Below are 16969 nucleotides of genomic sequence, written 5' to 3'. Positions count from 1 at the left end.
TGCCGTAATCGGAGTCCAACCACCACCTATCGCAGATGAAGAGCTCCAGCTTCCCCGTGAGACTCGTGTAACATTGGCACAATTACGTTCTGGATATTGTAGCAGGTTAAACTCCTACTTATCCAGAATTGACCCCGACATACCAAACACATGTCCGGCATGTGAAGGCACCCCGCACGACACTAACCACCTCTTCACATGCCCCCTCAAACCGACTCATCTAACCCCCCTCTCCCTCTGGACCCAACCTGTCGAAACAGCATGTTTCCTGGGCTTACCCTTAGATGAGCTAGACGAAGACGACCTTGTTAAAACAACAACAAACGACTCCACTCATGCCAAATCATTGTTTTTTATTTATTACAAAAGTTATTCAAGAACAAAATTAGATGATTAATTAACTTTGTGCCACCTTGTACATATGTACCTACAGTTACACCACCTACAATAACCATTTGCTATACATTTATATACAATAATTTGCAAACTAATTAAGGCTGTTATATAGAAATTTTACAAATTTGATTTCATGAAGGGTTTCAAATACTTTTCAAAAGAGTCTGGCACGGGTTTCTGATTTAGTGGACTCTTCTTGGCCGCTTCAAATAAGCGTTCATAAACATTGCCATCGTAGCTACCTAATGTTGAGTTTAGTAAACGATCATGATAATCGAAACCATCACAAATGCCTACTGCGTCAGGGCGTAATTTCTTCAAAGCTACTTCGAGACGATTTTGAAGAGAGCGTAGATTGGTGTCGTTAATTGGAGTAAACTAGAACAGTTAAAGAATTAGAAGAAGAATTATGCAAATTGAAGTAATACAGGTATATGCTTACCCTCAGTATATCGTTCATATGGCGTAAGACAGTTTGAACTAAATACAGTTCTAAAATATTCTCCAATACCAAGTTGAGCGCTTTAGAACGTTGATTAGATTCAGCGCCGGTGACATACTGTAAGATGACCGAGGCGACAAACTGACGACCGTGAAGCTGGGGGAGAGAAGTGATAAAAAAAATACGAACAAGAAAAATATACTTTTAATTGAAACTTTAATACACAGTAGCATTTTTTTTCCTAAAAACAAAACATACTGGATACTCTAAGCTACTTAGAACACCATCGGTACACAATCCTGTAGAATTATAATACCCGAAACCCGAAAACCTTTTTAGCCACTGGCCGGATTTAAATGTCGTCTACCAAATTCATATTCTGTTAAAGACAGCCGCTACAGCAGCATTTCCCCAAAAATTGTTGCCACAAAACCTTTGCCACTCACCTCTGCTGCCTGTGTTAGCTCAATGCCTGTATTATTGGCTGCTTCCTCTTTTGTCTGCCCCGCTGCCACACGTTTTGTCAGATTCTCGCAAGCCAGACGAGTTTTGCTGAAATTCAATATTTGAATATTTTGTATTCCCCTCCGCATATCTACTCACTTTGCCGCCGTGTACTGCAGTAACTTAACCAGGTACTCCCAAGAGTCGTTCCACTGCAGCATCTGACGCTGTCCATGCATTTCCGCCAGATATGAAACTAACTGTGACATTTTCTTGCCTTGCGTCAACTGTAACCAAGACTTTACTAAGTAACGCCCAATTTGCAGCAGCAATACCGTATTTTCACCCTCGTAAGTGTATGCAGCCACGATATTGCCGTAGATGGTACTCAAATTAGTTGAGGACAGATAGCCATGACCGCCACAGGACAAGCGTAAACGTTCGATGCCGAAGGAGGCATCTGTGGTGGAGAGCACCTTTAGCGCACACGAAATGATATGCATATCAGTCATACGCGCGTAATCGCCAGCAGCGATCTCTTTTAGTGTAAGATCATACATTTCCCAAACTTTTTGTGCTGTTAGAAAGAGGACTATTCCATTGGCTATTTCGGGGAAAAGTTTATGCTGCTGTGTTACATGATCGATAATTTGTGGTTCGGGTTCACTACAATAGAGATACATTTCAATACCAATTGCAAAGTAACTGTGTGTAGGAAGGCACCTACTTAGCATTAATTGGACTCTGTCGCCTCACTGCTGAGTAACGCGTTGCTATAGTGGCAGCTTGTAATAGTGCGTCTGATGAAAAGCTTGCAATCAAACAACGTGTGTACACCATAGTCATATAATTCAACCTTGATGCCGGACTGGCGACAAATGTGCCATCCGGCAGTACCTTGGCATTGCGCATTAGCATATTTATGCGTGGTATGCGCACATTCGTGAAACCAAGGAATCCCTGATTCACACCAGCCATGCCAAGTTTCTTGCCAATTTCACCAATATGAACACCCGGCAGTGGCATATGTGTATCCAAGTCGCGCAGCTGCACCATGAACATTTGTATGCCGTGGTGTTTGTCGTCGATGTATAGCTGGGCTACCACCATGGCGTGGTTGGCTGTGTGACCCACTGCTCGACAAAGTTTAAATTTATTTCAAATACAATCAAAAAAGTTAACTACTTCCACTTACATCCTCCCGGCCACCATTTATAGGCCTGCAAATTGGGCGTGTTCAACACAAACTCATCGGTTTTGCGATCGTAGACAGCACGTGTTTCAATACCGCGTACATTTGTGCCATGCCCAATTTCAGTTTGGGCATAGGTGCCAATTATGTTACAGTTTGCTGCGGGTTTGCCAAATTTTTCAATTTGCTCCGGTGTTCCCTGACTAAAAATCACATCAATAAACATTGTGATGTGCGTTGCAAAAGGATGACCACCAGGCGCCAATGCATAAACAGCGTTGGTGGTGAGTAATTTCCTGAAAGTTAAAAGGGTGTAGTTTTTACATTTGATTTCAAATAGGTCGCTAGTGCTTACGGCCAGATATCATTGCCGCCTGGGTTGCGCAGTGCTTGTAATTTGCGCAACTTTTGTGACGCTTCGGCAATATCCTTCACTGCTAGATTGTAAAGATCTTCATGTGAGAGGTAGTCGTGCAGGTGCCCATCTCTGAGATCCTTGAAAAGGTAGTTTTCTAAAATTAAAATTTAGATTCAATATTGAAATTAACAGGTAACTATGTATGTAATTAAAAATGATATTGTTCAGCAGATATTCAGACCAAATATTAAGTTTACAGTCAATAGGGGAATACCTAGAATTCTTGTTATGCGAGTTTTGTTGTTTGAAGATTTGTTAGGCTTTTTCTTCCATATCAAATAAATTCCAGCATGGTTTTGATGAAATTTTCATTGGAATTTCATAGAAAGTTTGAAACTTTGTTGTAATATGAGCTACATTTGTACATACATACATATATATGAGCCGTCTTCTTTGAAAGTGGTGTAAGTCCATTTTATATTATATGGAGATATTTAAGGGTTTGCATTTTAATGGTTTGAAAAATATTGGAATATGTTAAAGCACTGATTTTATGTTTTTTAAATATTAAATTGATTTAAATTTATAATGTAATCATTTTTTAAGTGTGATTATCAAACATTTATACTTTTAATGTCTTCACAAGGACTTACACCACTTTCAAAGTCAGCAAAACGTAAAAAAGTGAGCCTTTTTCATTGAAAGTGGTGTAAGTCCATTTTGACAAAAAATAGTTAATAAAGTTTGGAAAAAGTTTATAAATAAAAAGTTGATAGTAAATTGTATTTGTTTTTATCATTAACTAATTTTTTGTCAAAATGATCTTACACCACTTTCATAGAAAACGGCTCATATGGTAAGTATGGTAGTTGTGTGTTTATAATTTTGCAACGGGATATATGTATATGACAAGAAATCGTAGAGATACGTGGGTATGGCAAGTACGAGGTGTGTTCAAAAAGTATCGCGAATTTTGTGTTTTTCAAAAATTATTTATTTATTCATTAATATTTATTTTGCCCCCTTTAAAGTAATCCCCATGAGATATTATGCACTTGTGTCAACGTTTCTTCCAATCTTCGAAGCATTTCAAAAAATCATTTTTTTATCTTGTTTAGCTCCTCCTTCGATGCCGTCTTTATCTCGTCAATTGTAGTGTAGCATCGTCCTTTCATGAGCCCTTTCAGTTTCGGGAACAAGAAAAAGTCACTGGGGCCAGATCTGGGGAATACGGTTGTTTTGGCATCATTAGCGTGTTGTTTTTGGCCAAAAAGTCGCGCACAAGCAACGATGTGTGAGTAGGGGCGTTATCGTGATGCCAGAGCTAATTTTTGTTCTTCCACAAATCCGGACGTTTCTGGCGGATTGCTTCTCGCAAATTGTGCATAACTTGCAGGTAATATTCCTTATTGACCGTTTTACCCTGTGGCAAGAACTCATGATGCACAACGCCCCCGAAATCGAAGAAAACGGTAAGCAAAACTTTTACATGCGATCGAAATTGAGCAGTTTTGGGACGAATTTTGCGGGGAAACAAATCGAATGGCACTACCCAATCGATATGTATAGGTCCTCAGCAACTTCTCTAACGGTGATTCGACGATTGGCCAATAACATTTTCTTCACTTCATCAATTTGTTCGTCTGTGGTTGAAGTGCTCGGGCGTCCAGCACGCTTTTCGTCGTTCACATCTTCTCGGCCTTCTGAGAAGATTTTGTACCACCGATAAACGTTGCTTTGGTCCAAAGTAGCTTCTACGTATGACACAGTCAACATTCGGAATACATCCGCGCACTTAATTTCGTTTTTCACACAAATATTGATACAGGTTCTTTGATCCATCTTTTTGAATAGGTAAAAATCGAAGACGAGCCGAAACATGTGCAAGCAAAGCAGCTGTCAACAATTAACTGAACATTCAAAATGGCTGAACTCGTCGGCATGAGTGAGAGACATGAGTACCAACATATCGCCACAAAAGAATCGAAATTCGAATATACATACGTAACCTGTGAAAATTCAAAATTCGCGATACTTTTTGAACACACCTCGCATACCGCCTTATGAAAGCGAGTAACGAAACTCTACCTTTCAACCCTCAAGTGTAGTTCATATTTGGTCACGAATGAGTAGTTATTGTATATTCTTTTGTTGGTTTTTGTTTTTTGTTTGGACAGCTGACACTGACATTAACCGGCTAAAAGAAACGTTAATAAGCTCACGTCAAGCAGAATAGAATAGAATATTGCACTTCGACCTAAAGGTTTTTTACGACCTCTACTCAGCACAATAACTCATACGAACCCAGTTCCCTAAGTAAACCTAGGATGAAGCTGGACTGTGCTGAGTGTATCTGCCTTTCTTCTGACCGTACCACGCCATGATGTCTGATCCTTTTACTCGCCAAATTAAATCAATTTATGTTTCCAATGTATACGATTTTTTTGTATATAATAATTTTAATTTAATATAAGAAGCTTTTCTCCTATGCAAAGCTATTCTAAAGTTTTTGTTTTGGTAAATTCAAAAGTATCCTCATGTCAAAAAACATATGCAAACGGATATATTTTATGCATACAGTGAACCAAAACGAAACTGGAACACCAATATTCAAAAAAATTAATATACATTAATATAAATAAAGAAATTATCAACAGACTTTTAATAAATCATTTGCGTTGAATATATTTCATTTTTAACTATTCACTATGCATAATTGTTGTTTTGGTATTAACGGTAACAACAACATCCCAAAGCATACCGCGCTAATTGCAAGGGAGTGGTTGCTTTACAACTTCCAAATAATTTATATACAATATTAATTTTTTTATATTTCGTGTTTTGTAATAAAATACTGAATTAAAAACTTTATATTGGCTTTGGCCTTTTGAAAATTGGTTGAACTGTTTATTTTTGGTTCAGTCAGTGTATTTATGAATGAAAAGCTAATGAAAAATGTTTAATCAAAAATAAATATGTCAATTGTTCATACATTACCAAAAAAAAAAATGTTGAATAAGCGAAATATTGAGGATGGCTTTTGCTTGAATCCTTTTTCATACACTCCTTTGCAAGGCAAGAATAAAATTGTTTAACGAAATCTAAAAAGGTTAATTAGCGCAATTAACACCAATTAAAACTTTTTTGCTTACTTACATATAGGGAGGTATAAACATACATATGCGTATGTAGTAGATGTGCATATACCTATGTGGTTTTCCAGGTGTTGTTTTGATATTCAAAGAGGAATGTATGCTGTTAATAGTGGAACGACCACGCTAACAGGACAATATTCCTTTCATGAAATTTTCCATAACCGAATCGCAAAGTGCCCTATGTCCTCGATAGCCTCACGAATTCTATCTTTGAGGTCTTGAATTGACCCTGGGCTGTTTTCGTAGACCTTCTCTTTCACGTGGCCCCAAAGAAAAAAGTTATAAGGTATTAAATCACACGATTTCGGTGGTCAATTGTGATCACCTCTTCGAGAGATAACACGGTTAGGAAACTTTTCCCGTAAAAGATCAATGGTTTCGTTGCGAGTGTGGTACGTAGCACCGTCTTGTTGAAAACAAAGGTTGTCCAGATCAATACCATCCAATTCCGGCCATAAAAAATCGTTAATCATCTCTCGATAGCGCAATCCATTCATCAATAACACCTGTTATTGGAAAACCCTATATTATAAACAGTTATTCTTTAGTATAATTAGTGTAGTGTATTTTCCTTTTCATTAGCCAAATAATTATAAATATGTAATTTATTTTTTAAAGGTTCATATTCCTAGAATCAAGTTGCAAATACTGATGGATTTCATTAATTTCGTGGAATGACTAAAAAATTCATGTAGAGCTTTTGACGGTGTTTTAAACAAAGTTTAAAATCCTGAATGTGCAATGCAATAGGTCCCAAGTAATTTTTTTTATTTTTTTTTGTTGCATTTGGTTTAACGAACGAAAAATTCAAAATATCATACTTCCAATCATTGTTTATAATATCATAGTTTTCTTGAAAATCAATTTTGATCGATAGCCATTTTTTCCTAGAGGCGGTCACAAATACGACTATAGAAGCATAATAATAAAGTAGATAAGCAGAGTTTTAGCTCTTACATGTAACACATGGACAAAGAAAACACGTCTTTTTTGTTCCAAATTAGATTTATCCATCAACGTAATGTCCATCAAGAAGAACGCGATCATTCCAGCGCATCTCTAACATTTCAATACCACTTTTGTAGAACGATTTATCTTTTACCGCGAAATAGGTGTCAATTTCAGCTATAATAACCTCTTTTTTAGGTCTGCGAACAGCCAGTAGTCACTCGCAGCCAAAATCGGCGAATACGGTGAATGTGGGAGCAAATCATGTAGTTTTGCCATTGTTTTGATTGACTTGTGACACGGTGCGTTGTCTTGATTTAGCAAAACAGTAAGCAAACGCGGCACCCATTTTAAAAAGAGCTTTCTCATAGTCAAATGCGCATGCAATATAAAGCCAACTCTCGCAACTGCACTGTGCATTTTTTTTACGTTTTCTCTTGTTACCGTCCACTGCGTTGTGCATCATCGGTGCCTGTACGACCACGTTTGAAGTCAGCAAAGCATCGTTTTATTGTTGTTTCTGATGGAGCGGAGTCCTCATAACCCTTTTCTTGCCATTGCTTCGCTTGAATTTATTTTTTACCATCAAGAAGCAGTGTAAAATTAAAACAAAACTTCTTTTTGATCCATTGTTTTGAAAATAACCAAACTAGCGTAACTCTTAGCACAATAATTCACGAACTAATGAATAGAATATCATGAAATTTTAACAGCTGTCTTTTTTAAAATTAGTACAAACTGAAAAAGAGGTGAATGCAATAAAACTTGTGTCATATACATACATACATAAGTGTTAGACCAGGGACTTTTCAGCCCAAGTGTTCTCAGGCACTAATTGCACTAATTACTCATACGTCTCTTGCGAAATGCAACTATTAATGTATATTGTACTAAGGTGAGTTCATGCACACCGTGCAATTAATAAAATTAAAAAGATTGCATAAAAAAAACATAGTATTTTAATACCAAAAGGTCTGTTAACCCATGCTGACTTTTCTCCATACATTTTTGGTTTTCAAATTAAAAAGTTAAGTTAAAAAAGCATAGCAAACTCATTGAGTTTGATGCATACAAGTTCTTTCCTTATTATAAGCGGAGTTTCATAGGGTTATGTTCATATTATGAATCGATAACTTTTATTCTATTCCTTGGTAATTGTCAAAATCCAGACTGGGTAAAGAAACAAAGCGAATGGGTTTGGTGATGAACGACGACAAAACGAAGTAGCTCCTGTCATAAAACACACAGTCGGCGTACTCGCGTATCGGCACCCACGTCACTGTGGAAAGTTGCGATTTCGAGGTTGTAGAAGACTTCGCTTATTTAGAAACCAGCATTAACGCCGATAACAATATCAGCCTGGAAATCCAACGTAGAATCTCCCTTGCCAATAAGTGCTACTTTGGACTAAATAGGCAATTGAGTAGTAAAGTCCTCTCTCGACGAACAAAACTAACATTCTACAAAGCTCTCATCATACCCGTCCTAACGTATGGCGCAGAAGCCTGAACGGCTTTACGACGACACCTATTAAGAAGAAGAATTGTCAAAATCGGTTCTATTGTTTTTAAAACTTTAGTTTAGGCTTATTCAGGTGTTCCGCAAGAAATCCACAGTGGCACATTGTTACTCCTTATTTTTATAATTGACTTACCGACCTATTCTAAATTTGCCAACTGCCTAATGTTTGCAGATGATGTACATACATACATAAAACTTCTACTTGAAGTACGCAAACCATCTGACAGCAATAACCTGCAGTCAATTATATGTGCGTTCCAGCAATGGTGTAAATAAACCATTTATATCGCAATGTAAAAAAAATGATTGTGATAATTTTTAATAGGAAATCAAATGTTTATTCATTTACATACAAATTAGATCAAAGTGTACTAAATTGCCGTTACGAAATGAAAGATCTAGGTATTTCTTTGATGTCAAGTTATTATTCTTCAATGATATTGATTTTATTGTCTCCAAAGTATTCGCAATGATCGGTTTCATTGGAAGAAACACTAGTAACTTCAAAGATCCGCAGACGTTATAGTCGCATAATGTTGCCTTAGCGAGAAGTCGCCTAGAATATTATTCGTTAATATGGAGTTCATACTACGAAATCCATTCTAAAAAAAATCGAAAAGCACAAAAATTTTTTAACAAATTCGCTTTGAATAAGATTGACTGGCCAAATGGTCCTTCTCATTATATCAGTAGACGGAAACTGTTGGGCCTACAGTTATTGTCTGATAGAAGAATCTACTTCTCATTCATTTTTGTTTATAGTGTTGCCGATGCCAACATTAACTCCAATGAGTTGACCAATCTCTTTTAAGCTCATATCTCGACTCATAGGCTTAGAATTAACCGATTGTTTATTCATGCAACTAACAAATCCAATTATTCAACGAAAGAGCCTATTATACGATGTGCCCGATTATGTAATAATTACAGCAATATTATTAGATTTTAATGTTGATATTAAGAAATTTAAATTTAATCTTTTTGTAAAATTTAATGAATTGTATTAATTGTCTGTACTACTTGACATTTTTAAAAGAACTAAAACTGTTTACGTCACTAGTTGGTTCAATGGTTTCCTAAGCAACATACTGCCCTTAGATAAGTGGAGTGTGTGCATTGGTTGGAAGCCTTCTGCGAAACAGTGGAAAGCTGAGTCCTGTAATTATTTGCCTCCTTCTGCGTTAGAATAAAAATGCCAACGTAAACTAAAATATTCTGTGTGTAAGTATTATGGCTGTTAAAGCTGAGGGGGTTAATTATTGACTACTATTCAGTTGGTCTAAGTTTAGTGCTGACTGTGACATGAAACATTGACTGCTAGAAAAAGTTGTATTCCAAAACTACTGGCGTCTCGGCAGGCAATAGCAATTCTGCGAGTGCCTTTCTTAGATAAAAATGCATGTCATACAAACTATTAGCTGCTTGTAGTTGACATTAAGTTATGTTTCTTTAATTATAGGGTAACAACAAGGCCCACCACATATTGGAGGTGAAGAACGGTCAAGCACGTAACCTATTCATATGTATTTACAAGGCGAATTGAGTATCTAAGGTGGCGCCATTCAAAAACAGTTACATAATTTTTCCCGATTTTGACAAGTCAGACGTCAGGCTCCTTTCCAATACAAAACAAACCAACAAAATAAATAAAAAAAGAAAAGTTATATGTTTGTGACAATTCAGTGAGTGGCTTGGTAGTATTGTGATTTAAAGAAAACAAACTAATGAAAATGAAGTGCCGCGTGCTAAATTGTGAAAGCACAAATTAATTAATATAAAGCCTCCAAATGCAGTTTGTTTGCGGTTTTATGCGGAAGACGCCGTGGCAAGAAAGTATGTGTGTGCGCGTATAATTTCTTGGGATTGGTTGTTTCCATAGCTTTCGCATACTCTTAAATATTCTTCTGAGCAGTGAATTGTACTTTGCACTCCGTTGATGCGCACAATTTATTGCAGATTAGATATTTCCGTACTTATGTGTGTATGTAATTTGAAATTTTTAAAAATAAAATTACAGTAATGAAATAAATATTTTTCGGAACATTTTGCGCATTCTGAAGTACATTTCACACTTTCTAAAAAACATATCGCACTTTCTGAGGTGTATTTAATGGTAATTGATCATTCTGAAGTATATTAAATGGCATCGGAATTTTACTGTGTCACTAATTTGAAATACACTTAATGGTTTCTGAAATACAACTGACTATTTAGAAATACATTTAATGGCTTTTGAGTACTTTCTTGAATACTTCTTGCGGTTTTCAAACCAAATGGACATCGGCTTTTCGCCACTATTTCAATGCCAATTCTGGATAACTTTTTCCAATGAAGCGGAAATTACTTATTTTTCGAGCTTTTGCAGAGCTTTAACTGATTTGACTGTTGTTAGAATACAATATGACGTAAACCACTTAGAAGACAGTAGAGACTAAAGACACCTTTTTTTACACCCGAAATGCATGCCGAATTTGTTTATATGCAAGAAAAAGCCCAGCAGCGTTAACAAAGAAAATTGCCAAAAATCAACAGTATGTTGTAATCATTTCAAACTTGCACTTTGTCGCATTAAATTTTATGGGCTATAAAACTGCATACCCTGATTAATTCTACAAATTGGGGTTAAAAGGTTTAACGTTTTGTTGAATTTTTTACTAATTTTGTAGAAAGTTTGAAACTTTTCAACATATCGTTTTTGTGGGTGAATGAACTGTATTTCCATTATGTGTATAATTTTGCAACGGAGTGTATATGAGAAATTGTAGGTGTACAAAGGTGAATTAATAGTTGTATAAGACGTCTGAATACTACATCTTTATGAGCAATTATTTTTCTTAAAATTGGTTCGTCTAAAGGTCTCGATTGTACTTAGTTTCATAAACCTAAGCTCTGCATTAGTAGGTTTTTCATCAATGCCACCTGTATATGGAACTCAGTTCTAACCTCTATTCGCAGTAATTTAAATAAAAGCTACTTTAAGAATTACTTTGCAAACATATTTTCACTATTTAAATATATTCTAGTCTAATATGTAAATATAACGATAAAAAACCTGTTTTATCGGTCAGTCCATAAGTTAGTGCGTATTTTACCCATAATTTCACTTTTCTACGATTTTTGCATACAAAAACTTATTCGTGGAATATAACGGAACTATTTATATTTTCATTGATATATTGCGCATTCAACAAGTGATTTTAATCGCGGATAGAAGCACGTGTTGTTAAAAAATAAAATGGAATCTTCGAACGCGTATAAAAGGCATATTTTGTATTTTTTTTATAAAAGTGGTAAAAATGCAACAACTGCTGCTGCAGAAATAAACACTGTTCACGGGGAGGATACCGTGAGTGTAAGGACTGCGCAAGAGTGGTTTTCAAAATTCCGAAGAGGTAACTGCGACTTGGAGGATTGCCCGCGCGCTGATCGTCTTGAAGTCTTTAACTCCGACGCCTTGCTCGAACTCCTGGAAGCTGAGCCAAATTTCACAGTCGATATGATAACACAGAGGTTAAATTTATCGCATGGAACAGTTCACAGGCACCTGGTTCAGATGGGAAAGGTTTCAAAGCTGGGAAAATGGGTTCCGCACAGACTTTCCGTCGCCAACCTTCAGCAGAGAGTGAATGTGTGTTGTCAGCTGCTGCAACGGCTTGAGAATGAAAGTTTATTGGTGATGAAAAACGGGTCTTTGACAATAATCTTGTTCGCAAACGCCAAAGGTTAAATAAAGATGAAACACCAGAACCGATCCCTAGAGATGGCCTTCACCCCAAGAAGATTCTCCTGTCTATTTGATACCGCAAGGCAAACACTAATCAAGCTGAACGAGCTCGGTTGGGTGCTAATTCCGCATCCACCATACTCTCCGGATATTGCACCTTGTGATTATCACCTTTTACGTGGACTTCAATCCCATATGAGTAACAAGAACTACTCCTCAAAAGAAGCTATAAAAAGGGATATCGAGGCGTATTTTGGCTCCAAGGACAAACAATTTTTTGAGCAGGGAATTAAAAATTTTCCTAAACGTTGGGAAGACATTGTAATGAAGGAAAATTTATTTTGGATTGATAAATACTTTAAACATCTTTTTTATTGTATTAATTTTAAAACCACCTTTAAAAAACGCTCGAACTTATGGACTGACCTGATATACATATGTATTTTAGTTATTTTTGTACATCTGTTTCTGACATCTTGTAATTATGTAATTCTATTTACATATTAGTTGAAGCAGAAAGTTCTGAGCGTTTTCCGCTAGATTTCTTTAGACGCGATACAGTAACGAACAGCAGTATCGGACACAGCAAAGCGAACGATTCCGTTCTGGTAATAAAACTGGGTATTTTACCAATCCAAGTTAATATTAAAATCGATTCCTATACCATTCATAATATTTTAAGCCTTAATCTCGTGCAAATAAACCTTTTCAAAACAAACTCAATAGAATTCTAGATCTAGATTTTTGTCAGTGTTTCATGCGCAAGTTTAAAATACTAAAGAATAAGCGTAACAAATTCTTTCAAAAGTTTAAAACAAACAATAGAAAGAAAGTTTTAGCAATGTATCAGCATTATTTTAAAAAATTATAATAATGGTTTAAATAAATTTCTTTATAGTAACTAGATTCTAAGTGTTGAAAACAATATTAAATCTAGTCCTAAATTATGTTGCCAATACATCAAATCTAGGAATTCCAGCTCTTGTGTCCCATCTGCCGTTTTCTGAGAAATTAGCTACCACCCCTTCTGAAGTGGTAAACCTGTTTGCTGATTTTTTTAAAGCAAATTTTGTCAAACTGGGTTAGCCCTATAGATCTTACCTCGTCTCTTAACTTTTGGGGGATTGAGTCTGTTACTGGAGGATGTTGAGAAGGGTATCTTAGACCTAAAACGCTCCATAAAAACGGATGCTGATGGTTTTTCAGTTGTTTTTCTCTTGCTCTGACCCCCAAATTAATTTTCAACAAATCGTTAGCCTCTGGATGAATGGAAAATGACAGTTGTTACTCCAATTTTTAAAAGTGCTAAAAAAATCCATTTGAGGAAGAACATCAAGACGCACGCCACAAATAGGCGGAGGAGCTCGGCCAAACATCCAAAAAAGGTGTACGCGCCAATTATACATATACATATATGTATATATAAAAAAATTACATTCGCAATTACAGACCATTTAAAAGCTCTCGTCAATATCTAACGTATTTGAAAATATTGTCAAAGATAAGATGTATTTTGCAGTTAAAAGTATATTATCACTATACCAGCATGATTTTGTTACAGGCAGATCCACAGTTTCTAATTTAGCCGTTTTCGCTGAATACTGCATTGCAGCTTTTTCAGCAGGGCCACAGGTCGACTGTTATATAGTGACTTTTCTAAAGCGTTCGATAAAGTATCGCATAAAATTGTATTAGATAAACTTCTACATCTGGATTTTCACTCAGTTTTTCTAGATTGGATGCGATCTTACTTATAGGTATAATAGGCATTGTATAGTTTCCGTTAATGTTACTTCATCTGCACCTTTCTCTGCGTCTTCTGGTGTACCTCAAGGAAGTATACTGAGGCCTTTACTCTTTGTTTTATTTATCAATGATGTAAGTCGTTGTTTTTCTTTTGCCCACTTCCTTCTGTATGCTGATGATTTAAAAATGTATTCTATTTTTTCAAGCTCGGCGGATGTATATAAACTTCAAGCTGATATTAATCGGTAAGTTCATTAATGTAGTGCCTCTCGATTATCGCTTAATATTAACAAGTGTTTTAAACTCTCATTATCAAAAATAACTACTATTATTCCTACTTCTTACAACATCGGGGATGATATATTCCGATCTATTGAAGAAATCAAAGATCTACGGGTTGTTTTTGATGCACGTTTTACATTTCTTAGCCATATAGATTTTATTCTATCTAAAGCGTACTTTATACTAGGGTTTCACAGACCCTTATACACTTAAGTGACTATTTATAGCATTTGCTCGTTCTATAGTATCTTAGAATATGCCGAGTTCATTTGGAGGCTTTACCACCAATTCTCTATCGACAAAATTGAACGAGCTCAAAAAGCTTTTCTTAAGTATGCTTTTTCCTCTTTAAATTTCTCTGATCCTGTCCCGTCATATAAATCTCGCCTACTTGTAATTAATCTCAAACAGCTAGAAAGTAGAAGATCGATTTTTTCGCTGTCTTTTCTGTTTAATTTTATCAAAATAATATCAAAATAATATTATTGACTCTTCCTCTCTTCAAGAAATGGTTAACTTTTCGGCCCCTATCAGGTCTTTATAAATTATACCTATGTACATCCGTTCCATTTATAAAGGTGCGGAACAAATTATGCTTGCAATGCTCCTGTTGCTCGCTCTCTTCATGAACTCAATGAGATCTCGAATACTATTGAATTTGATTTTACCTTATCTAAGTTATGCTTTTCTGCTAATTAAACCGTTTATTGTAATTTAATTTTTCGATAACGGAATTTTTGTAATATGTAGTGAGTAAGAATAATTTAACATATTTTTTTTTTGCTGAATATGCTTTTGTTATACGTAGTCATTAAGAAGAAATGTTTATTGATTTCAGAAATAAATAAATATTTATAAACCTCAAAGAAGAGGCACCATCTGCTGAGACATTCGTCGAAAATGTCGTTAAAATTGTAGAAAGCGTGGATTCGGGCCGACATGCATGCACTTATTTCATTATCCGGGAAGTGTAGATCAGCCAGAAGAAATCTATGTAGCTAACTTAATTTCATCGTCAAAATAAAATGAAAAAAAAAACGCTCTGAACTTTTCACTTCACCTCATAATTATTTAGTATAATTTAGTTTTTCGTAATTTTTATTTTTATTTCGCTGCCCCTATTCGACTATAAAGTATCACTTTATGATCTTATTGCACTAATAAAATTGCTTAATAATTGAAATGATGATTTAATGTATTTATGAAATTATTCATTTCTATCAAACTTCCTCTTCAGCAGAGCAGATATTGCTTATAAAACTTTCTTTAGCTCATATTTAACACATTCAAAATATTTAAAAACTTATAACTTTTTTTTATACTCGTATATTCGACTTCAGCTTATTTTCTATTAATACCGCGCACTTGTCCCCCTTGCAAGCCTACGACTACTTCCATTCCGTAAGATGACTTACCGATTTCGCGTTTTTCCTTCAATTTTTCTGCGCCACCTTGCCACCAGCACTGAAACTCAAAAATACTAAAACTGGCCGCCCTGCGCTCTTTCTCCAGATCGGGATTGACGTGTGCAGGTATGAGGATGTCGTTTGGTACGGGCATATTTACAACGTTGTTCTTTTCACTTGCAATATGCAACTGAATAAAATTTTAGCTAAAACACAAATGGTAAATTAATTTTACTGATAAACAAAATCTATATGTGAATTCCTCGATTTTACTCCCAACAATCAGCGTTCATCTAACGCAACTGTCAACAAACGAAGTCGAAATGAGCTGAAACTTTACTAAAACAAGTTCTCTTTCTGGGTCGTTCAATGCAAATGAAAAGAGTGATCGTTTTCCTGATCTCACTCACTTGGTGTTCTATTCTTATATGTATGCATATATGTATTTATGAAGAGCTAAATAAGAGACGGTTTGTGCGCTCTCTTGGGTTGCTTTCTTATCAACAGCTAATTTTATACGGTTGTTTTGTATCTTGGCTATATAAGTATACACCAAGAATGAGTATGCACATATCTTTCTCTGTTATAAGAAATTTGTTGATTGTTTCTGTTTATTTTTATTAAAATGACATAGTTTGAGATATTGCTAGCCATTATGATAATAATTACAGAAACACAAATTGTTTCTCCATTTCATTTGCATTTTTTTTTATTGTATGGAAAAACCACTTCATGCTTATGTTAATCTGTAAATACTAAATACTTATGTCGTGTTAGGTGGGATCTAAGTAACATTTTCTTTATTTTACAGGAGAAGGAAAAACTGAGTCCAAATTTAACCAGAGCAATTATAGTTTTTTTAAAGCATGAAAGTATTGTATCATTTCCGTAAGTCTACATATAATATTAGATACAATCAGTTTTTTAGTGAAGGCGTATTTAGGTTTCTCTATGAAAACTCTATTGGTAAAAATATGAGTTAGGGCCTTTCGATATTAGGGTTGTGATAAATATCTTCTAAACTTGTTAAATATTTTTCAGATTCTTCTCCACTCTCGTCTGCATATTTTTTTTCTTTCATTACTAACTACATACATACATGAACCAAAATAATAGGAACGCAACGCATTACCAAATTTTAACTAAATATATTTTTTATAAAAATTTGTTTATGTTCTTATAAAAGCGTAGTGCATTCTACAGCAAGAACCATATAACTAGAAGCTCCAAACTTTGTATAAATCTCACAAAAATTTAAAAAATTAAAAAAAAAAATTGTCATTAAAATATGCAACTTTTTAATCAGAATTGTTGGAAAACTTGAAGGTGTTAAATTTTATGGTATACCCCTTAAT

At 35.3% G+C, this 16969-nt stretch overlaps 1 protein-coding gene across 1 annotated transcript; it reads right to left on the bottom strand.

Moving 5' to 3' along the window:
* Window positions 1–333: 333 nt before the first annotated feature.
* On the bottom strand, window positions 334–15935 carry LOC128866801 (probable peroxisomal acyl-coenzyme A oxidase 1). Its single transcript, XM_054107789.1, has 8 exons — window positions 15624–15935; window positions 2830–2986; window positions 2478–2770; window positions 2010–2415; window positions 1442–1948; window positions 1285–1390; window positions 839–994; window positions 334–774 (listed from the first exon to the last, which is right to left on the bottom strand). Exons 1-8 carry the CDS (start codon window positions 15766–15768, stop codon window positions 514–516), a joined length of 2031 nt encoding a protein of 676 aa, XP_053963764.1. The 5' UTR covers window positions 15769–15935; the 3' UTR covers window positions 334–513.
* Window positions 15936–16969: the final 1034 nt, after the last annotated feature.

This window comes from Anastrepha ludens, chromosome 6 (assembly GCF_028408465.1).
Source record: "Anastrepha ludens isolate Willacy chromosome 6, idAnaLude1.1, whole genome shotgun sequence".
In the NCBI taxonomy this organism is placed as follows: Eukaryota; Metazoa; Arthropoda; class Insecta; order Diptera; family Tephritidae; genus Anastrepha; species Anastrepha ludens.
Note: the sequence above shows the minus strand (reverse complement) of the source record. Positions and strands in the feature narration are given on the sequence as shown.

Excerpts from the sequence above, each read along its gene's own strand:
- LOC128866801 (XM_054107789.1), bottom strand. The coding sequence starts at position 15,768 with ATGCCCGTACCAAACGACATCCTCATACCTGCACACGTCAATCCCGAT. Across the intron at positions 1,391-1,441 it reads CTGCAGTACACGGCGGCAAA|CAAAACTCGTCTGGCTTGCG; the intron begins GTGAGTAGATAT and ends ATTGAATTTCAG. Across the intron at positions 775-838 it reads ATATGAACGATATACTGAGG|TTTACTCCAATTAACGACAC; the intron begins GTAAGCATATAC and ends TAACTGTTCTAG.